The sequence below is a fragment of the Taudactylus pleione genome, unplaced genomic scaffold (genome assembly GCF_031769625.1).
Source record: "Taudactylus pleione unplaced genomic scaffold, aTauple2 ptg001080l, whole genome shotgun sequence".
Lineage (NCBI taxonomy): Eukaryota > Metazoa > Chordata > Amphibia > Anura > Myobatrachidae > Taudactylus > Taudactylus pleione.
The window spans coordinates 572,852-596,186 of record NW_028285481.1 but is presented as its reverse complement, the minus strand read 5'-3'; the positions used below and the strand labels follow the sequence as shown (position 1 = coordinate 596,186).

General features: G+C 44.7%; 1 protein-coding gene across 1 annotated transcript in view; it reads left to right on the top strand.

Annotated features, from left to right (window-relative positions):
• LOC148453845 (IgGFc-binding protein-like) overlaps positions 1 to 23,335 on the top strand; it is a 179,757-nt gene that overhangs the window by 83,735 nt on the left and 72,687 nt on the right. The window contains 9 exon segments of the mRNA XM_088461614.1: positions 6,033 to 6,609; positions 6,773 to 7,374; positions 7,774 to 8,341; positions 9,636 to 10,231; positions 10,356 to 10,929; positions 11,121 to 11,320; positions 11,740 to 12,123; positions 12,894 to 13,087; positions 13,089 to 13,168. Of these exon segments, the coding sequence (XP_088317740.1) occupies positions 6,033 to 6,609; positions 6,773 to 7,374; positions 7,774 to 8,341; positions 9,636 to 10,231; positions 10,356 to 10,929; positions 11,121 to 11,320; positions 11,740 to 12,123; positions 12,894 to 13,087; positions 13,089 to 13,168 (3,775 nt within the window).

The following is a 23,335-nucleotide window of genomic DNA, read 5'->3' as shown; positions in this document are numbered from 1 at the left end:
GGGGGAACGGGTACAAATTACCCGGGCCCGGGCTTGCTGGAAGGGCCCGGGTCCGGCACCGCTCCCCCCCCTCTTACATCACAGCAGCCCAGCACACGCTGCTGTGTGCTGGGCTGCACTGGGAGACTGCTCCCAGCTCCAAAGAAGCAGCCACAGCAGTCTCCTATGTCTGTGGGGGGAGCGATCAAGCAGATCGCGCCCCCCACTGGTTATGCACCGGGCTGAGGGGGCTCATTGCGCACCATTTGCCAGCACACAGCGCCTCTTCATGGTGCTGCAAAACTTTTTTTTTCTTACCTAAGGGGACATGGCCACGCCTCCCGCGATTAGATCATGCCCCCTTTTTACCGGGGCCCGGCGCGGCTTGATGCAGACACCCACCAGCCTGTTTTAAGATGCCCACTTGTGCACCTCATTATCATTATTATTATTATTATTATTATTATTATCATTTATTTATATGGCGCCACAAGTGTTCCGCAGCGCCTTTCAAGGTACTAAAACAACTAGGTTGACCAGTGACTTACAGTACTATACAATACAGGACCAGGACATGGATAATATACATTGCTACATTAGCGACCGTAACTCCCAGATAAGCAACAGAGAAAAGTAACCAAGTGTTAGGTGCCCTAGTGGGGAGAAAGAAGTAGGTGAAAGTAGTCAGGAAAAGCACAAGATGGTAGAGGGTTCTGCTCGCAAGAGCTTACTTTCTAAAGGGGAGGGGCAGACATACAGGCATGATACAGATGGGGAATACAGGGAGGAGGGAGCATGTAGCAACAGGTTAGGATGAGAGCTGGGAGGCTTTGATGAAGTAGTGGGTCTTGAGAGCCCATTTGAAGGATTGTCTTGAGAGTCCGTTTGATGGGAAGAGGGAGGGAGTTCCGAACGTGGGGAACAGCGCAGGCAAAGTCTTGAGGCGGGAGTTGGAGGAAGTAATCAATTGGCAGGAGAGGTGGCATGCATTTGTTGAATGAAGAGGGCGGACAGGAGGGTGAAGAGAGATGAGGTCCAAGATTTAAATGGGAGAGGAATGGGTGAGGGCTTTGTAAGCTAGTGTGAGAACCTTTAATTGGGTTCTCAATGGGAAGGGGAGCCAGTGGAAGGCTTGTTGGAGAGGGGAGGCAGATGCAGAATGTTTGGAGAGGAAGATGAGCTGAGCAGCAGCATTGAGGAGAGACTGGAGAGTAGAGAGATGGGAGTTGGGGAGGCCAGATAGGAGGAGGTTACAGTAGTCCAATCTGGAGATGACCAATGAGTGTATGAGGGTTTTAGTGACATCCTGTGTGAGAAAGGGTCTTATCTTGGTCATGTCCGGGAAGTGTATGCAACCATCGATACATCGGGTAACATCAGATGTTATCGCAGTGCTTGAAGTTGACCATACCCTACCGCAAGCACTGTGAGCACTTCAGTGTAAAAACAAGCCAGGTTACGTGTACTATGATGCTGTCTTTTAATTATGCACATCTCTAACACGCCGCTGAGATGCTCAGGCACGCCTGCGTTTGCACCTCCACTCCCCTGTTTTTAATGGTCAGCCCCTGTTACCACCTACAAACGGCTTCCCCTGTCACTCACTCTGCTGGGCTGTCTATGTGCAGCGAGCAAATGCATTGTGAGCTTTCGCTAAGGTATGCGCATGCGCACAATCCATACACACTGCATACCATCGGCGGCAGCAAGAGTATGCATCTTAGCGAGTGGGTCTGAATCAGACCCCCTGTTCCAACCTCCATGTCAGACACAGAAATTAGGTATAAAAGCAGTATACGAGGGCGGCGGGGGGGAGAGTTTTTGTTTTATTAAGGGTTAGAGAATTTCAACAATACTGATGTGGCACAAGATTGTTACTGTGCAGTACAAGAGCTTTTCAAAAGTATTAAAAGACAAAATAAAAAACAAAGGTGTATGTTAATAACATCCAATAACCTCTTAATTATACTGGTAATTAACTTGTTTCAACAATTAGTAAAATTGACTGTTTATAGATCAATTTGTACTTCTAGTTCTATCATTTGCAACACTATTCTTGAACTGATAAATGAGACATAGGGGTCTATTCATCATACCATAAATGGCCCAGTAACCATACGGAAAGGCTAGTTCCCGCATATTCAGGTTACCAGGCCATTCATCATTAGGGGTCCTATAGAACACCCCCCTCCCCCCCCCGGTATTCACCAAACTCCGAAAACTGAAAGTTTTCGGAGCTTGCTGCCGAGAACAAGTGCCATCTTCAGACAGCGCTTGTTCTCATATCCCCACTTCTTCCTATGGGAAGGAGTTTTGGGGATGAGAAGAGGTATCCCTCTGCCGCCACCTGATCACTCCCTCCTGGCGGTTTTGCACATGCGTGACGTGAGGCCAGGAGACGCTGGGGATAAACAGGGACATAATATAGTGCACCTGAGAGAGGGCCATGGCATCATGGGGAAGGGCCAGGGAAGAGATAGGGGAGGCCAGGAGATGCTGGGGATAAATAGGGACATAATATAGTGCACCTGAGAGAGGGCCATTGCATCATGGGGAAGGGCCAGGGAAGAGATAGGGGAGGCCAGGAGATGCTGGGGATACATTGGGACATAATATAGTGCACCTGAGAGAGGGCCATGGCCTCATGGGGAAGGGACAGGGAAGAGATAGGGGAGGCCAGGAGATGCTGGGGATAAATAGGGACATAATATAGTGCACCTGAGAGAGGTCCATGGCCTCATGGGGAAGGGCCAGGGAAGAGATAGGGGAGGCCAGGAGATGCTGGGGATAAATGGGGACATAATATAGTGCACCCGAGAGAGGGCCATGGGCTCATGGGGAAGGGCCAGGGAAGAGATAGGGGAGGCCAGGAGATGCTGGGAATAAATAGGGACATAATATAGTGCACCTGAGAGAGGGCCATGGACTCATGGTGAAGGGCCAGGGAAGAGATAGGTGAGGCCAGTATATGCTGGGGATAAATAGGGACATAATATAGTGCACCTGAGAGAGGGCCATGGCCTCATGGGGAAGGGCTAGGGAAGAGATAGGTGAGGTCAGGAGATGCTGGGGATAAATAGGGACATAATATAGTGCACCTGAGAGAGGGCCATGGCCTCATGGTGAAGGGCCAGTGAAGAGATAGGGGAAGCCAGGAGATGCTGGGGATAAATGGGGACATAATATAGTGCACCTGAGAGAGGGCCATGGCCTCATGGGGAAGGGCCAGGGAAGACATAAGGGAGGCCAGGAGATGCTGGGGATAAAAAGGGACATATTATAGTACACCTGAGAGAGGGCCATGGCCTCATGGGGAAGGGCCAGGGAAGAGATAGGGGAGGCCAGGAGATGCTGGGGATAATATAGCGACATAATATAGTGCACCTGAGAGAGGGTCATGGCCTCATGGTGAAGGGCAGTGAAGAGATAGGGGAAGCCAGGAGATGCTGGGGATAAATAGGGACATAATATAGTTCACCTGAGAGAGGGCCATGGCCTCATGGTGAAGGGCCAGGGAAGAGATAGAGGAGGCCAGGAGATGCTGTGGATAAATAGGGACATAATATAGTGCACCTGAGAGAGGGTCATGGCATCATGGGGAAGGGCCAGGGAAGAGATAGGGGAGGCCAGGAGATGCTGGGGATAAATAGGGACATAACATAGTGCACCTGAGAGAGGTCCATGGCCTCATGGGGAAGGGCCAGGGAAGAGATAGGGGAGGCCAGGAGATGCTGGGGATAAATGGGGACATAATATAGTGCACCCGAGAGAGGGCCATGGGCTCATGGGGAAGGGCCAGGGAAGAGATAGGGGAGGCCAGGAGATGCTGGGAATAAATAGGGACATAATATAGTGCACCTGAGAGAGGGCCATGGACTCATGGTGAAGGGCCAGGGAAGAGATAGGTGAGGCCAGTATATGCTGGGGATAAATAGGGACATAATATAGTGCACCTGAGAGAGGGCCATGGCCTCATGGGGAAGGGCTAGGGAAGAGATAGGTGAGGTCAGGAGATGCTGGGGATAAATAGGGACATAATATAGTGCACCTGAGAGAGGGCCATGGCCTCATGGTGAAGGGCCAGTAAAGAGATAGGGGAAGCCAGGAGATGCTGGGGATAAATAGGGACATAATATAGTGCACCTGAGAGAGGGCCATGGCCTCATGGTGAAGGGCCAGGGAAGAGATAGGGGAGGCCAGGAGATGCTGGGGATAAATAGGGACATAATATAGTGCACCTGAGAGAGGGCCATGGCCTCATGGGGAAGGGCCAGGGAAGACATAAGGGAGGCCAGGAGATGCTGGGGATAAATAGGGACATATTATAGTACACCTGAGAGAGGGCCATGGCCTCATGGGGAAGGGCCAGGGAAGAGATAGGGGAGGCCAGGAGATGCTGGGGATAATATAGCGACATAATATAGTGCACCTGAGAGAGGGTCATGGCCTCATGGTGAAGGGCAGTGAAGAGATGGGGGAAGCCAGTAGATGCTGGGGATAAATAGGGACATAATATAGTGCACCTGAGAGAGGGCCATGGCCTCATGGTGAAGGGCCAGGGAAGAGATAGGGGAGGCCAGGAGATGCTGTGGATAAATAGGGACATAATATAGTGCACCTGAGAGAGGGTCATGGCCTCATGGGGAAGGGCCAGGGAAGAGATAGGGGAGGCCAGGAGATGCTGGGGATAAATAGGGACATAATATAGTGCACCTGAGAGAGGGTCATGTCCTCATGGGGAAGGGCTAGGGAAGAGATAGTGGAGGCCAGGAGATGCTGGGGATAAATAGGGACATAATATTATGCTCCCTGAGAGAGAGCCATGGCCTCACGGTGAAGGGCCAGGGAAGAGATAGGGGAGGCCAGGAGATGCTGGGGATAAAAAAGGAGAAAGCTACAAGTGAGAATGATAGTAAACAGAAAATGTACATGTTGTGCCCCATGGCACAGGTCGTACCACCCTAGTTTAGGCCCTGCGTTCCAGGGTATACAGCAATATAGAAATGTTTTTTCTCGGCACTTGACTAAAAAATACCTTAAATTGATTGAGGGCTCTAATTTCTGGGTACAATATTTGAAATAGATCTACTAATTTACTAATTTTCGTGAGAAATGAAATGGAGAAATCATCCGATAGTAAAAGAATAATTTATATAGAATACAGTGTCACTTAGTTTGTACAGTAAGTGGGGTGTTCAATCCTTCACTCCAATAATACAGTTATAATGCAGACAGGTTACAACAGGGAGGGAGTGTTAATCTCTTCATTCTCATAAATATGAATAATATTGCCAATAAATAACCTTCTACTAAAAATGTATAATGAATATAAAATTAAAGCTTTTCTAAACCAGTAAAATCTGTGTAACAACACTGAAAATACCGAATTACGAATTTTAAAAACACTTAAAAATAAACCATGAAAAATGAATTTGGTTGCCCATTTTAAGTGAATTGCATCTTTTATATTTTATGGGGCTTTTTTGTTTAAGAGGAGCTCAGACCCCCGAGTTTTGGTTCTAAAATCGTCATGTTTTGGTTCTAGATTTTTTTATTAATAGATAAACAGTTAAAACCATGTAACTTGGTTTTAGCGGGTTTAGACCCGTTCGCTAAGCTGCGAACGCACGCTATGGGCAATTATCGCACCTCTGCGCAAGCGTATGCATCAAAGTATGCATGCGCGATCCAGTCACTGCGGCCAGGAATCGTTTTCCTCTATAACAGGTTCAATGGATTCATTATTTTAATCTTACTGTGGACATCCCAGACCACCTAGACAGGTCTCCAAAATGGATTTGGGATTTCTAATTTTTATTTACTATCTATTCATATTTAATTTAAGTATTATTTACATTTAAAATGGTTTATATATTTCAAGCATGTCTACAGTATTCTTTTTTCAGTTGGATAGAATGGATGCAGCATTTTTTAAGCAGTCTCCTTGTAACCGTGGCTCACATGTTATATAATGTAATCACTTAGGAAGCTAGCATTAGGTGGTACATTTTTTAAAATGGCATTTTCATCTAATGTCACAATTTATTTAACAGGTAAATGATGAAATCGCCAACCTTCCTGTGAGATTGTTAGATGGAAAGATCACAGCCAGGATCAGTGGTCTCAATGCTGTGGTGGGTACAGACTTCGGGCTTCAGGTGACCTATGAGTATAACTGGTATGTTGTGGTCACACTTAGCAGCAGCTACTATGGGCTTACTGGTGGTCTATGTGGCAACTTTAACCAAAATACTAAAGATGAGATGATCACTCCCGACAACAAAGCCGTTACTTCCATTATAGATTGGGCTAAGAGTTGGAAAGTCAATGACCGAGATCCTTTCTGCTTTGACATCTGCCCTGGACTCAATTGTCCAACTTGTGATGACAGCAAGAAGGCCTTGTATGGAGATGAAAATAAATGTGGCATCATCAGCAAAGTCCTAGACGGGCCATTCAGAGAATGTCACTTGAAAGTTAACCCAGACACTTTCTTTGATAACTGCATATACGATGTCTGTATTAATGGTGGAGCTAACCAATTCCTATGCCAGGCCCTCAGTGTCTATTCCAACACCTGCCGAAAACAAGGAGTTAAAATTTATGATTGGAGAACACCTTCTGGATGTAGTAAGTATTTACACGCTCCAGTATATGGACTATCAAACATTAAATGGTCATATGCTCACTTAACACAGTGATATTTGCAAAAAATAACCATGGTATTGAATAATAAGAATACAATTTTTTTAAATTGTGAAAATAGATTTGTCTAAACTTTATTTTCTTTCAGCTTTGCCGTGTCCTGCAAACAGTCACTATGAATTCTGTGGAAATGCCTGTCCAGCCACCTGCACGGATCGTACTGCTCCAACCCGTTGCACTGAAGACTGTGTGGAGACCTGCCAGTGCAATGATGGTTATGTTCTCAGTGCAGATAAATGTGTTCAGGCTTCAAGCTGTGGTTGCTCTTACAATGGTGCCTACTTCCAACCAAACCAGGAGTTTTGGTCCGATGACAAATGTCGCATGCTCTGCAAGTGTGATCCAATCCTTGGCATAGTGGTCTGTAAGGAGAGCAGCTGTAAAGCAAGTGAAATGTGCATGGTAGTGAATGGAGTCCGTGGCTGTCAACCCATCAGCTTCTCCACATGCACAGGCAGAGGAGATCCTCACTACACAACGTTTGACAACAAGAGATTTGACTTCATGGGAACCTGCATATACCAACTGGTTGGTGTGACCTCCAGTGATGCATCACTAACCCGTTTTACTGTTAAGGTCCAAAACAACAACCGTGGTGGGAACAAAGCTGTGTCCTACACCAAGGTGGTAACTCTGGAAGTCTATGATGTGGTTTTGACTCTTAGCATGGACTACCCTCGTCGTATTTTGGTATGTATGAGGTCAATTTAGACATTTGTATAATAGGTGTTTTCCTCTGTGGACTTGCTGCAAGACTTGTTTAATGAGAATTTTTCAATCTAGCCACACATAGGACACCAGATGTGATGAGACGTAGCTATTCTGCAGTATTGCCCAGCAGGTGGATCATTTTAGACATCTCTAGAAGTGGTTAGTTTAGTTGGAAAATGATCACAAACCAATGTATAATGGTCATTTTCTGATGGCATTTATTAAAATGCCTGATAAATACTTTCTATTTAAAAAACATCACCATAATCAGGGGCCAGATACAAACAACACTATTTAAGATGCATTATAGTTTAAGCAGATAAAGACAGAGATGACTAGGTAGTAGATCACTAATCTCTTGCATTTGTTTTTCTTTAGGTTGATGGCGTTGCCACATCGCTGCCCTTCTACTTCCAAACGAACAAAGTTGTAGCGTACATCAGCGGCAGCTACGGCATTATAAAAACAGACTTTGATGTCACTGTAAAATATGACTGGATCAGTGATGTGGCGGTGACAATACCTAGCACTTATTCCAATGCTGTTGGTGGCTTGTGCGGAAACTACAACAAGAATCCTAATGATGACTTCACCATGAAGAATGGCGGAATAGCAGCAAACGCAGTTCAGTTTGGTACCAGTTGGAAAGTTGGTGAGGTTGCTGGTTGTACACCAGAGTGTACGAGCAACTGCCCACAATGCTCTGAAGCTCAAAAGCAAGAGTACAAGAGTGAGAAATACTGTGGGCTGATCACAAAGCCCAAAGGGCCTTTCAGCCAGTGTCTTTCAGTTGTTGACCCAACTCCGTTCATCGATGACTGCATTTTTGACGCGTGCCAATACAAGGGGCATCCCTCATCATACTGTAATGCTATCAGTCTCTATGTGGGCGCCTGCCAGGCTGCTGGTGTCACCCTTCAGGAATGGAGATCGAAATCTTTCTGCGGTAAGCTATGGTTCTATAGATTTCTCATTAAAGTGTTTGGTTAGTCCTGAAGGGACGTTTGCTAAAGTACGGTTTAGTGAAATCATCATACTTATGGCAGATGCACATGGCTGTAGGTCCATACTGACACTTGTTGTGCTGCACCTGATTTTTCTTCCTCTCAACTTCAGAATTGTCATTCCTCATTTTTTTCCCCCTAGAGTTCACAAATTGTATTTTGTTACACTGTACTGTATGTCAAACTTGTATCCTGCAAGGAACTACTCATCAAACTGTTTGTAGACTCTGTCATTCCATTATACAGAGCCAAAAGAATGCACAAAACACATCATTCAACTTTATTAAAATAATATTAAAAGGGGCAATATAGAACATTATTACGCATTCCTTTAGTGAGATGGGTAACCAGCGGAAGTGATGGTCACAATGCTGCCTGGACAAAAAGGAATACAAATAAGAATATAGAACATGGTGGAGCCAGGGAGTTGTGGTGAGGGAAGGGGGGTGTGTGAAATAAATATAGTACACTGAAAATGAGAGTGAATAGGACAGAATGGGGGACATACAGGAGGAGATATGGGGAATGGGGGGTGGGGGTGGGTAGGGAATGAGGGAGGGAGAGATCACGAGAGACAACTGGGATGGAACAGGAGAAGAGAGATGTGGGGCAGGAGGTTTAGAGGAGAAAGTAGACTGGTCTCATTGGGCACAACAGCTATGGACCCAGTGAATGGTATGATTATTGCACTTTGATATAAAGAGTAATTTCAACATGGGATCATCACTTGCACAAACATACACATGGGGGCTTATTCAATTAGCCGCGGGGTTTAACCCGCGGCTAATTGGCGCACTGGATGGAATTATTATAGTGGGGATTCCACGAGCGGGAGTCCCTGAGACCCCGCGCATGAGTCCCCGCTGTTTGATTTTACCTCGCACCTCATGTAGGTGCGAGGTAAAATCAGCGTGAGGCCGCACTATTCGGCCTCGCGCGAGCAAGAATAACACACTGATTCTGCAGTTCTCGCGGAGTCAGTGGGTTCTCGCGTGGAAGTCCTGTTTTTGGATTGCGGGAAAAAACCTATTCTATTGAATAGCTTAACCCCGCGCCGCGGGACTTTCACCCCTCAATTACTCGTGGGAGAAGTTCCGCGGGTAATTGAATATGCCCCATGGAATATATATATATTTTTATTCACTTGGTATTTTGATTTTGTATATAAATTTATAATAAAATGTATTTAATCTTTTCTGAAAAATGTTTTAATATTGACATCTACAATTTTTCTAGGTCCCTCCTGTCCTGTAAACAGTCATTATGAATTGTGCGGAAATGCCTGTCCTGTCACCTGTCATGGGTTGTCCTCACCAAAAGGCTGTGACTCTCTATGCCAAGAATCTTGCTACTGTGACAATGGGTTCATACTGAGTGGTTACAAATGTGTTCCCATTGCTCAGTGTGGCTGCATCTATCAAGATAAATATTATCAGATGAACGAAGTCTTCTATCCTGCGGGTCAATGCAATGAGAAGTGTCAGTGTGGGGATGATGGTATTGTCAAGTGCCAATCAGAATATTGTGGCCCTGAGGAAGAATGCAAACTGGTCAATGGGGCTTGGGGATGTCAACCTAAAGAGTCTGGCAGATGTGTGGCTTCTGGAGATCCCCACTACATCTCCTTTGATGGTCTTAATTTTGACTTCCAAGGCACTTGCAACTACACTTTTGCAAAGGTTGTAAAGGATGACCCACGTCTAGTGAAGTTCTCTGTGGTTGTAGAGAATGAAAGCTATAGAGATGGTGAAGTCGCTGTGACAAGACTTGTGGCAGTATCTGTATATGGTTACACGGTGGCCATTGAAAGACACAGGAGATCGACAGTAAAGGTTAGTATCATATATTAAATTAGTGTTAGTATGTAACTGATTTATTTTACATTGTCATGATAAAAAGACTTGTTCTCATTTGTCCGGAATTTAAAGGAAATTGTTTTACTATTTGTTTTCATAGGTTGATGGAGAGCTCAACAAATTGCCATTGACCCTAAAAGATAATGGTATCTTAGTAAATCAAGAAGGGACCAATGTTGTCTTACAGACAGATTTTGGCTTGAAGATTCTCTATGATACAATTTACCATGTGGTCCTTAGTATTCCCAGTACATATCGTGGCAAGATAGGTGGTCTCTGTGGCAACTTCAATGGCAATAAAAAAGATGAATTCCAGCTTCCCAGCAGTGAGGTTGTCACATCTGCGTATGAGTTTGGGGCAGCCTGGAAAGTGAGCATTGCTGGAGAGGAGTGCAGTGATGGCTGTGCTGGTGGAGAATGTCCAGTATGTGAGGACACCAAACTTCAACCATTTAAGGTTACATCCTCTTGTGGCATGATCACCAACCCAGCCGGACCATTTAAGGATTGTCATTCGAAGATTAACCCAACTGAATACTTTAACCACTGCATCTACGACTCTTGTGTTGTTGATGGAGAAGATGATATTCTGTGCAAGGGACTCCAGGCCTATGCAGCAGCTTGTCAAATTGTTGGTGCTACTATAAGCTCTTGGCGAACCCAAGCTTTCTGTTGTAAGTACATAGCAGAAACTATTTTATTTGGAGTAAAATACAAAATAGAACATAATTCACTGTTATTTAATAAATGTTAGCTCCAACTGTTGGAAAGGAACTATTAATGTGCATGATTTGTTTTCCAGTACTGTCCAGTTCTTCTTTTCCCATTGTTTTGGGTAATTTTCCCATTTTTTTTTTCTTTGTAGCGATGTCCTGTCCAGCAAACAGTCATTATTCGCTTTGCACCAAAACCTGTGAGCAAACTTGCTCTGGCATCACCGAGCCAATGAGATGTACAGATCGATGTTTCGAAGGTTGCGAGTGTGACGTCGGTTATGTGTTAGACGGAGATGAATGCATCACCATGGATAAATGTGGATGTGTATATAATGGACGATACTTGAGTGTATGTATTATGTTAATGCAGTTTGTTTCTAATGCTTTTGTATGCAGTTTTATTGATAGTCCCTAGAAAATGGGACATGCAGCACTTTTCCACTTAATATTAGAATATGATAGTTTTAATTTATTGTATATTAACATTTTCTCGTAGTCAAATTACATAGAATGTTATAGACCTGTAGAATTAAGATCAACAGATTCATGCACCATTACATAAGTTGACTCTCAAACTCATTATATTATGCCATGTATTTATATTGTAACCAAGTATAAGGACTATGGAAAGATTCTGTGTGTGAGTTGCCCTCAATGCACAATTTGAATACCTTAGACTCATGCAGTACATTTTTTTTGTTACATTTTGTATCCCACCTAATCCTTTCTTTGCTCCCAAAATTAAGTCCTGTACTTTTACTTCTTTAGGATGGAGAGTCCTTTGTCACCGCAAACTGTATCCTTCAATGTACATGCAGTGCTGGGGGTGTGACCTGCTCAGAATTTTCATGTGATTCCGAGGAGCACTGTGGTCACAATGATGGTGTGCGAGGTTGCTACATGGAGGAGGTCAAAGACAAAGTCGATTGTTTTGTAAAACCTATGACATTGTTCCCTTGTGTAGGCCTCTTGGGAAGATTTTTAGCCTATGGCCTGGTAGAGTTTGCATCTCTGTGTACCATGGATGTATCTGGTGGGTTCCGAGTTTTTGCCAATATCCTGAGGTGTGGAAAAGATGCACCATCTGTCTCCAAACTTCATATCTTAAATTATGGTGCACTAATTACCGTCTCAAAGAATAAGGAAGTCTGGGTAAGTAGCCTTTACAGCACATGCTAAAACGTTCTAGTCTATCAGCCACCCCTTAATTGTTTAAGCACTAGAATATTTTAATGTTCAGAAACAGGGATGGTACTACTGCTGCTGTCTAAACCCACTGTCATCTGAGAGCAAGCAGTGATGTCAGAATATGGCCTCACCCCACATGAGCAGGGGCCTAGCATATGCTCAGAAGAGCAGGATGCTGACCCCAAATGTTACTACTATAGTGCCCCACCCCTATATGGTAACATGATTGGAAACATTGATTTGCTAGCATATGAACTTTGCTAAACTACTGGAAATAGGGTTCCTTAAAAAATTTAACAGTGGTATTTTTCTAGGCTGAAAGAATATATCCGTGCATGGGTCAGAACATTTGTGGATGTGTCCAATGTTAATTGAGGTGTTGTGGGAATGTTAGTATAGTAGGTTCCTCTGCTTCTTAATCTGAGAAGCACATATAGTGTTTGGGTATCTGCATTGTGGTGGGACAGGAACTAGGAAAGCTGTATTACCCAATATAAAATAAAGAAGAGCTTAATATCTGATGGGTTCGTTTTCATGCTTTACAAAAGACAAAAAATAAAACTCTTGAGTAACGCAATGACTTAAAGAGAAATTGGGGAAAACGTACATTTAGGTAGTTATGAGATTCATGCTTTCTCAGGGGATTTTGTCATTTGTTTTCCATAATAATTTGCTGGACAAATGCAGACCTATGAAAGTCTGCATTATGATGAAATGATATATGTATTTTTCAGGTGAATGGGCACTTGAATACTTTTCCATTTGTGTCTGGCATTGTGTCAGCCAGTGCTAAGGATAGCTCTGTCTTTATCGAAATTGGCAAGTACATGGAGATTGAGCTGAGTGACAATGGAGGCCTCTCAATCCGTGTTTCCAGTGAAGTTTGCGGGATCTGTGGAAACCTTAAAGGAGACATCTCTGAGTATCTGAGCTCCTGGAAGGAAGCTGGTCAAGGAATTTTAGGAAATCTTGGCAGCATTGCCAGCTCGTTTCTTTATGAGCTGTTCCAGTAAGTAAAATCTTATAAATTATGACAGCTGTACACTTTCAGTCTCTGCCTTAACCCCTTGTGGGAGTTAAAACATGAAACTGATCTATGAACCTGCTAAAAATACCCTATTACTATTAGTCATAGAAAAAGCATCTACTCTACACCAATTTCCTTTCCTGCACCTTGTGTGAACTATGAATGCAATAGATGTGCTTATCACAGTACTGAGCATCCAAGACCACTGGCATAGACCAGCCTGACCTGGACAGGGCAATATAATCCATTACCTGGGATCACAAATCTCTTGGGATGTCCCCACATGATTAACTGTGTTTTTTTTAACTACATCATGAACTGAATTGTCCTAAGGAACTTAATAGTTATTATGATTTTGCAGTTATGAAAACTTTTTAAAATTTTGAATGTGGGTCAAAACCCTATAGAGTAGACCTTACACAATAGCAGTAAAACATTTTATTATAACCTAGGCTACTCTATGTCCACAAAGATATTACCAGAATGCTTATGGCTCTAAAAGTACAGCTTCATTCTCAAAAGATATTCTAATGAATCCCAAATGAATCTTTATTGTCAGATGGGGCTAAATGGTACTTCATCAAAGTCCACCGACAAACTGACCACTTTCCATATGTCAGAGGTGTCTCAACCACTGATTTAATTGCTACTAGTTTGGAGTCCCTATCCTAGAACTCAGCCCTTGGAGGGTACTGGGTACAGATGAGTGTTAGTTCAAAGACAAGAGCTCTTTAAATATGACCATTACTGGTACTGTATGTATTTATCTTGATGTCATTCTGCAGCTTAATATTTAGAAATACCAAAACAATGACGACAAAAAAAATTCTAAAGTGTTATATTCTGTGTTACCTGATACAGTAACTCTCTCTTTTCTTGTAGTGATCCATGAGCCAGTATGAAGAACCTGATAGACAAGTCTAGAGGATGCCCTCGTTGACCCAAATGCACAGCAAATCTCGCCTCTGCGGATATTGAATGAATGACAGTATACAGTACATAAGGATCTCTGTACTTAATGAATACTGCTACAAGTTAGATGCAATGAAAGAGTTTATGTACCGTGCATGGGGAAAACCATTTATCCCACTGACCAGCAGACTCTTTCTCCATAGTATTTCATTGCTCTATGAATGCCATCCTGCAACCTGTACTGAGCACACTGCTTCTATTTGTGTTTGATTTTGTCACCAAGGCCTATGCTTGCTATAATAAAGTTGTTTAATTCATCCACTTGTGAACTTTTCCTTTGAGTGTATCTCCCGGTGCAGAAACATAAACTGTTTGGCTGGAATTGGAGGTTTATGGAAAAATGAATGAAAATTATTCTTAACAAAAACAAACAATAAAACCGTAAACTGTATTTCTGCCCACTTGCAGAGCCGTACATATCTCAAGTTGTGTACAAATGCTTGGTTTACTTGAACCCTTACAATTGGTGGCATTGTGGTGTTTGGCATTGCTTGTTGGACTGTAGAATAGCATAGATAGGGTCTTTTTGCAATTTGCCACTGGTCTTTAGGGTAACAGTGGTTATGTCTTTCCATAATGACAATGGCATGATCTCCTCATCCCTGAAGTCAAGGTAACAATCACACAATATGAATGTATGCCCACTGGAATACAGCTTTACAAATTCAATTTGTGGCCACATTCTTCCTCATACAGTTTGTAGTCTGTTTTGGCACCCACCAGATTTTGTACCTGGGAAAGGAGCCTCCTACAATGATCACTCAATGTTCCCGGCCATACACACTTGAGGGAGGGCACCATAGCTAATTTGGTTAAGGGGCTCCAAATTGACATTTATTTTACTCCCAGAATTTAAAGGGACATTTCTACATGAGCATTAAAGTAATCATTTGCCATTCTACTGATATAAAGAGTATCAGACTGAGAACATGGTACAGTGGCCAATATATTAGGGCATTTGTTTCAAACCTGACCAGATGACTTGGTATGTCCATCATCAGTGTGAGCAGTAGCATGAGTAGGAGAAGCAGGAGTCCAGACACGTCATCTGTAACTTCAGTTTACAACGTGCTCACAATAACATGTCAGCATCTCTAAATATCAGCGTCAGTTCTAAGGAAATATACAAAAAAGAGACTCTCTCCACACAGAAAAAAATAAGTGTATTAGCTATACAGTATAAATGAGAATATCTCCGGTATTTGTTGTAAACTTCTTGTTATCTAAGTTTGAGGCGTTATATGGTGGATGTGTCCAACACACTTCAGCAAGAAAAACACAGGCTGTGTGTCAGGCAGCAATTGATGTGGTGACTTCTATTGGGCATTTAAACTGTGACAGGCACCAGTGTGTAAAGCATTTTTTCCAGACATTTGGCACCATATCAAATCCAAGATGGCCGTCGATAGGCGTTATACATGGAGCACTGGGGGGGGGTCACCTGCGGAGGTGGATTATAATGAGTATGAGGAACAGGTGAGGGAAATTATGCCACAGGAACTGGTGTCAGTGGTTAACGTGCATGCCACAGTGCAACACATGCTTTGTGCTTCCTTTTATAGGCATCATAATTATGTTCCTACCAATCGAATGTTGTTCTTTGAGCTAAAATCACTTTTTTAAAAGTATATATATAGGGATTTTTCTGCCAGTTTTGTAGACGATTTTAAGTTGATTTGTAGAAAAATTTAAGAAGTTACCGGGCTCAACCCTTATATATATAGTGTGTGGTTGTATATGTATAAACAGGCTGCTCTAGTAATTGTGTAAAGATCTATTTAAAGGTTAAGCACAGTGTTAACCTTAAAATAAGTAATTGTATAAAGATCTATTTAACCATTACACCATTAAATAGATCTTTACCCAATTACTAGAACAGCCTGTTTATACAGACACCAGTGGTGTAAATTCATCCCAGATTCCCAGAGGCAAGTTATATTTTGGTAATTTGGTGCCCCCCATCACACTGTAATGTAGCAATTTGCATGCAGACAGGCTACAGATAGGTGGAGGCAGCATCTGATGGACTGACATGGAGCTCAGCACTAGTGCAGTCGCGTAACTATAAATTTTGCTCCCCCCTGCCAAAAATATTTCTGATGCCACCCCCCATGGCATTTTGGTAAAATAATTACAGGGCCAGTTATACGCAAGTTGGCTCCAAGTGCAAAAGTTAAAAATGTGCGCCACCCCCCTAGACAGTTTGCAGTATTTTTCCTCCTTGTAGTAATGCCCCTTACACATTATACCACACACCATAATGCCCCTTACACATTATTATACACACCATAATGCCCATTACACATTATGCCGTACACTGTAATGCCTATTACCAAAGTGCCACTTACATATTTGCCCCCTGACACCATTTTATACCACACAGTAAGGCTTCTAATTACTTTTAAATTACATGCTCATTGTCAGTTGTCTTATACAGTGCCCCCAGTAGTGGCCCCCCTATGCAGTGCCCCTTATATAGAGCCCCAGGTAGTGGTCCCCCTATGGAGTGCCCCTTATATAATTCAACCCAGTAGTAGTCCCACCAGTGCAGTGCCCCCAGTAGTAGTCCCACCAGTGCAGTACTCCCAGTAGTAGCCCCCCCAGCAATGCCCCAGTAGTAGTCCCCTCCCCATCAGCAATGCTCCAGTAGTAGTCCCCCCCAGCAATGCCCCCAGGAGCAGTCCCCTCCAGCAGTGTACCCAGTAGTACCCCTAGTAGCAGTCCCACCCAACAGTGCACCCAGTAGTAGTTCCACCCAGCAGTGCCCCCAGTAGTTATCCCCCCAGCAGTACCAGTAGTAGTAACCCCCCCAGCAATGCCCCCCAGTAGTCCCCCATGGCAGAAACAGTAGTAGTTACCCCCCCAGTAATGCCCCCAATAGTCCCCCCAGCAGTACCAGTAGTAGTATTCCCCCCAGTAATGCCCCCAGTAGTCCCCCCAGCAGTACCAGTAGTAGTGACCCCCCCAGCAATGCCCCCAGTAGTCCCACCCAGCAGTACCAGTAGTAGTAACCCCCCCAGCAATGCCCCCAGTAGTCCCCCCCAGCAGTACCAGTAGTAGTAACCCCCAGCAATGCCCCCAGTAGTCCCCCCAGCAGTACCAGTAGTAGTAACCCCCACACCAATGCCCCCCAGTAGTAGTCCCCCCCAGCAGTGCCAGTAGTAGTAAACCCCCCAGCAATGCCCCCCAGTAGTAGTCCCTCCCCCAGCAGTACCAGTAGTTAACCCCCCCCAGCAATGCCCCCAGTAGTAGTAATCCCCCCCCCGGCCAGACAGACACACACAAAAAAAGACCTCCACTTACCTTGATGCCCGCTCTGGCATCAGCTCCTCTGTCTGGCATCCTCCTGGGCTGGCCCACTCTGCATGATGGGAGAGCTCTCCCATCAGCCACTGCGGGAGCCAGAAGATGCCCGGCTCTGTCAGTGGGCGCAGCAGCGGATGAGAGTCTGTTTGGTTCTCATCGGCTGCTAAAACAAACACACAGCAGCCGGCACCAGTGGCTGTGTGTTTGTTATGTTAATAGTGTAGTGCGGACAGCACGTATGTACTGTCTGCACTACCGCCCTACCTGGGTGACTAACAGATGCTAGAGGTCCAATAGGACCTCTAGCATCTGTCTCTGAGGCGGCAGCCATTTGTGGAGGGCCTTTTTCTGCAGATTTCATGCAGATGGTTAGCCCCCATGGAATCTGCACCCACAGTGCCCCACAAGCCCCCGTGCCCCCAAGCCACCCCGGGGTCTGCGGGGGCTGTAGTTACGCCACTGCACTAGTGTATGATGGCTTCTCAGGTGCCAAGAAGGGATGCCATGTATTGGTCGGCCGTGACGGTACACTCCGGGTACATAGTTACAGCCCTAAGTGGGATGAATATGTTGTGGACAATGGAGGAGGTGCCCCTTCAGAGCTGGAACCCAGCTGCATGTACCTCCATAGTCTCCCATAGTTCTGCCCCTGCCATACACTATATATAGGGGTGGAGCGCAGTAACTTCTTCATTTTTTCTGATAATACTGAGATGAATTAGGCACCTCTCACCTGCCTGCAGCACACCCTGCAACGGAACATAGTCATCCAGTGCACGAGGAGACAAACTACCTTTATAAGTTGATTTTTAAGCCGACTGTAAGTAAATGAGAGAATCTGGTAGTGGTCTATGTGAAAGTGTTTGGTTGATGTTAAATTTTGGTCGGGATGCAGTTTTATAGTCTATTTTAGAATTTAGATTTGATTTAGTAAATCCTCTTTTTGCAAATAACACAGAAAATCACCTATAAATACATCAGAAAGCCAAAATCAACCTTTAGTAAGGGGGCCAATGATTTATCATTGGGGACAACAAAAGGTAGCTAAAAAGAGGGGTAGGTGGAGCTAAAGGTAGGGACCGTGAAGAATCAGTTGGTGAAGCAAGAGAGAACATGTATACCAATGGAGTGAAGGGTGTGAAAGAAGAAAGGGTTCTTGACTGAGTCAAATGCAGCAGACAGTTCAAGGAGCATAAGCAGAGAAAAGTGACCCTTATATTTGGTGGTGGGACAGTCACTAGAGGACATGATGAAGGCAGTTTCAGTTGAGTAAAAGGGGCAGAAACCAGAATGAAGAGGGCTCAGAAGAGAGTGGGTAGACAGGAATGTGTTATGGTTGAGGTAGACAATCCTCTCAAAAATCTGGAAGGCAAAGGGGAGAGAGAGATACAATAGGTCAGTAACTAGAGAGTCAACAGGGTCATGGGCATGAAGGTTCCACTTGGGAAGAGTAACTTTGTGTGTGGGGGAGAGATGGAAGTCGGGAAAAGTCAAAGGAGAGAAGATTATGGTCAGAAACAGGGAGTGGGAAATTAGGTAAGTCAAAGAGGTCACAGTGAACACAAGAGTGGGAATCCATTGGGTGACAGTGGAGAGGAACACAGAGAGAGCATATTAGAAGAAACAACATCTATGGAAGTTGTTGAGTAGAATATTGAAGTCACCCAAAATGAGAGAGGAGAAAAAGTGGGGTGAAGTTGCCATAAAGTGGTAAAGGGGAACAGGAGGATTGTAAATGACCACCATATGATGATGAAAAGGGTGGAAGTGGCACGTAGAGTAAACCTTAAATGAGGAGAAAGGACAAAGAAGGTGTAGGAGAAAGGACTCCCAAGCCACCACCATGTCAGTCACCAGGACAAGGGGTGTTTGCAAGCATCATTGTTCAGTTATTATTGTTTTTCTTCATCTCTTTATTTATAACAGCAGATAAAATAGACATTATTTAGGTTACAATCAAAACAGCTGATAAATCATAAATCTGTAAAAAAAGGGTTACAAAGAAACAAACAGTCAATTATCAGACAGAAAGCCTACAAAGTTACAGAAACTAGTCATTAGGATGTGGTAAGAGGTCAAATCAGAGGGCCGTAACCTGTGTTTTGGGTACCGCAATGTCCAAACTTACTTGCGGGGGTTCCTGGTGAAAACCGCTGGCATGTTAGACTCTGTACTTCTGTCCTGAGTATGTCAGTCCCCTAGTTTGGGCCAACATCTATGCTACAGTATATTACCCTTGAGTACGCAACAGATGTATAGCTTTAGGCATAGGAGGACATATGGTCAGATGGTGAAGCCGCATCTGCCATAAGGCTGGTGCAAGTTTCAATGGATTGACCTACAATGTTAGATAAGTTTAGATAAGGAGGCACCAATCCATATTGTAATGTGCACAGATGTGAAAAGTGGTCATCAAAGACCTTAATCATTTTGCCAAATAGATGTACACCAGAGAAGGAGCTTATAACATCATTTGCATAAAGTCGCAGGTGGGCGACCGCAAATAAGCACTGCTGTGTGACCAATTTGCACGCAATTCATATTGAGTAATTGATTGATTAATCATTATTTTATTACTGCTAGAAAAAAACAAAGCTGAGAAGTGGAAAATACTATTTAAAAACAAGCCCCCAAAATGGATGTAGGTGTTGCTAATTAATTGATTGATTGATTAATAATTGATTATTCGATTAGGAAGGCCATAACATATTACATTGTAAGTAGCCAAGGATTTCTCACAAGGGTTTAAAAAGAAGCCAATAATCTTAATAGTTGCAATGCAAGGATGTAGTTAGGAGGCCGACGGTCGAAATACCGATCTTTGCCTTCCCAACACTGAAATCCCAGCATGGAACTCGGTATTTAGATGCCTATCATTAGCTTCAAGCCAAAATCCCGAAGTCCGGCATACCGATAGTAGGTAAACCAGGTTTAGGTTTAGGGCCTCATGGGGGGACTTAGGGTTAGGTTGTGCTATATCCCAGTGTATCCATATAAGCACTGTGACGCTGCAGGCCATACCCCAGTGTATCCATGTATGCACTTATTCTGCAGGCTGTACCCCACTGTACCCATAAAAGCACTGTGACGCTGCAGGCCGTACCTCAGTGTATCCCTATAAGCACTGTGACGCTGCAGGCCGTACCCCAGTTTGTGCTTCCATACCTCAGTGTATCCATATAAGCACTGTGATGCTGCAGGCCGTACCTCAGTGTATCCATATAAGCACTGTGACGCTGCAGGCCGTACCCCAGTGTATCCATGTAAGCACTGTGACGCTGCAGGCCATACCCCAGTGTATCCATATAAGCACTGTGATGCTGCAGGCCATACCCCAGTGTATCCATATAAGCACTGTGATGCTGCCAGCCATACCCCAGTGTATGCTTCCATACCCCAGTGTATCCATATATTTGCTGATTCATCAGGCTGTACCCCAGTGTATCCATATAAGCACTAAGACACTGCAGGCCGTACCCCTCCAGTGTATGCTGTCGTACCCCAGTGTACAGTGGCCGAACTAGAGATGGTGAGCCCAGGTGCAAGAATATGCTTTGGGCCCCCCTATGCAGTGCCCCCAGTAGTGCCCCTTATTAAGTGCCCTCAGTAATGGTCCCCCTCTGCAGTGCCCCCAATAGTAGCCCCCCTATCAGGGGCGTCTTAAGAGAGGAGGAGGCCATGTGCACTCCCCGTGCGAGGCGCCCTGCTCTCTCCCCAGAGGCCAGCAGCCGACTGACATTACTGGTCAGGCACCGGAGCATTAGTAGACTCTGGGCACTAGAGCAATTTTACTGTGTTCTGAGCAGTGCTGACATCCAACGCCGGACCACGGACAGGTGAGTTTCAAATAATATGGGTGCAGGGTGTGCAGTGCGGGGCCCCATTGGACCTGGGGGCCTGTGTGCCCCGCACACATGCACCCATTATAGATACGCTACTGCCCCCTATGCATTGCCCCCAGTAGTAGTGCAGTGTCCCCAATAGTAGTCCACCCTATGCATTGCCCATAGTACTAGTCACCTGTATGCATTGCCCCCCAGTAGTAGTTTCCCCCTATGCAGTGCCACCATTTTGTCCCCCCCAATGCATTGCCACCAGCAGTAGTCCCCCCTATGCATTGCCCCCAATAGTAGTCCCCCCTATGCAGTGCCCCACTAGTAGTCCCCTTATGTATTGCCCCAGTAGTTCCCCCTAAGTATTGACCCCAGTAGTCCCCCTGTGCATTGCCCCCAGTAGTAGTGCCCCTTATGCATTGCCCCCCAGTAGTAATCCCCTTATGCATTGCCCCCAGTAGTCCGATCCTATGCATTGCCCCCAGTAGTATCCCCTCTTATACATTGCCCCCAGTAGTCCCCCCCTATGCATTACCCCCAGTAGTAGTCCCCCCTATGCAGTGCCCCCAGTAGTATCCCCTCTTATACATTACCCCCAGTAGTAGTTCCCCATATACAGTGCCTCCAGTAGCGGCTACCACCAAAAACAATGCCCCCATTAGTGGCCATCCCCTATAAAGTGCCCCCAGTAGCACCCTCCTATGCGTTGCCAGTTCCCATGCCCCCTTACACATACACACACACAAAAAAAAACTTACCTGAATCCCCACACTTGCCATGACCTCCGCGCCTCCTGGACCGCTCTTCTTCACTATGGGAGAGACATCATGGTGTATCTCCCATCACCTGCTGCAGGGATAGCCAAAAGGCGGAGCTCATGTGAGAGCTCCAGCCGGCTCCCTCCGGTGATGCAGCAGCCGATGAGAGTCTGTCTGACTCTCATTAGCTGCTATAACAAACACACAGTTACTGTGTAGTGTGGAATGGTCTCACTGCAGTCTGCACTACACTTTTGTGGTCTGGGGGACACTAGCAATGGGTGCAACAGAAGTTATGGGTCCCTGCACCACAGCGGACTATGGTGAAAGCTGCCGGCTGCACCGCCGCTAGTTCTGCCACTGCCAGTGTATCCATATAAGCACTGTGATGCTGCAGGCTGTTTCCCACTGCATTCACATAAGTGGTGTGACACCTTAGTGTCAACTGCAAACAAAGTTTACAAAAAGTTAATGAAATAATATTTGTTGTTTTACTGTTCCATCCAGTGGCAACACTGTGTTGTCAATCCAGTGGCTGTGTCCAACCACTCCCTGTCCTATAACAGACTGGTGCTGCAGTAACTTCACAGGCCATAGCACATTGCGTTCACAAACTTTGCATAAGCAGAGCAACTCCAAGCATTGTCAGTTGAAAAAAATATATATAATAAAGTATAAAAAAATATATGTGGTTATGTTGTTAATTGAACTGTTCTATGTGCTGTACCACAGTGAGTTTGTTCACGTACAACAAAGCCAATTTAATCTCCACAGTGTGAGCTGAGCTGCGAATTGTGAAATGGATAACGATCAGTTTAGAAGAGAATGAGCAGGAGCAACTACCAAAGACTTTTGCTGCAGCTGCTGCTACCAGTCATGACGATACTAGTCCTTCAACATCATCTAAAGCCAATTTCCAGGGGCATAGAGGGTTTAAGTAAGTGAATTTAAAATCAAATAACCAATATTTTACAGTGGTAAAGAAAAAAACAGGAAAAATGGCTCCAGAAAAACATAAAATTGCCAATATGCCATTCACCACACGAAGTGGCAAGGGAAGACTAAGGCCTTGAACTTTATTTATGACTGGTTGTTCTGCTGTCAGTAATGCATGTTCTTCTGCCTCTTATGATGTGCAATGTGTGAACATGACCTTTCCAGTACTGTGGGCTTGATTCTGACCCACTTGCTAAGATGCATAGTCTCGCTGCTGGCGATGGTATGCATTGTGCGCATGTGCATACCTTAACAAACGTTCACAATTCTTTTGCTTGCTGTAC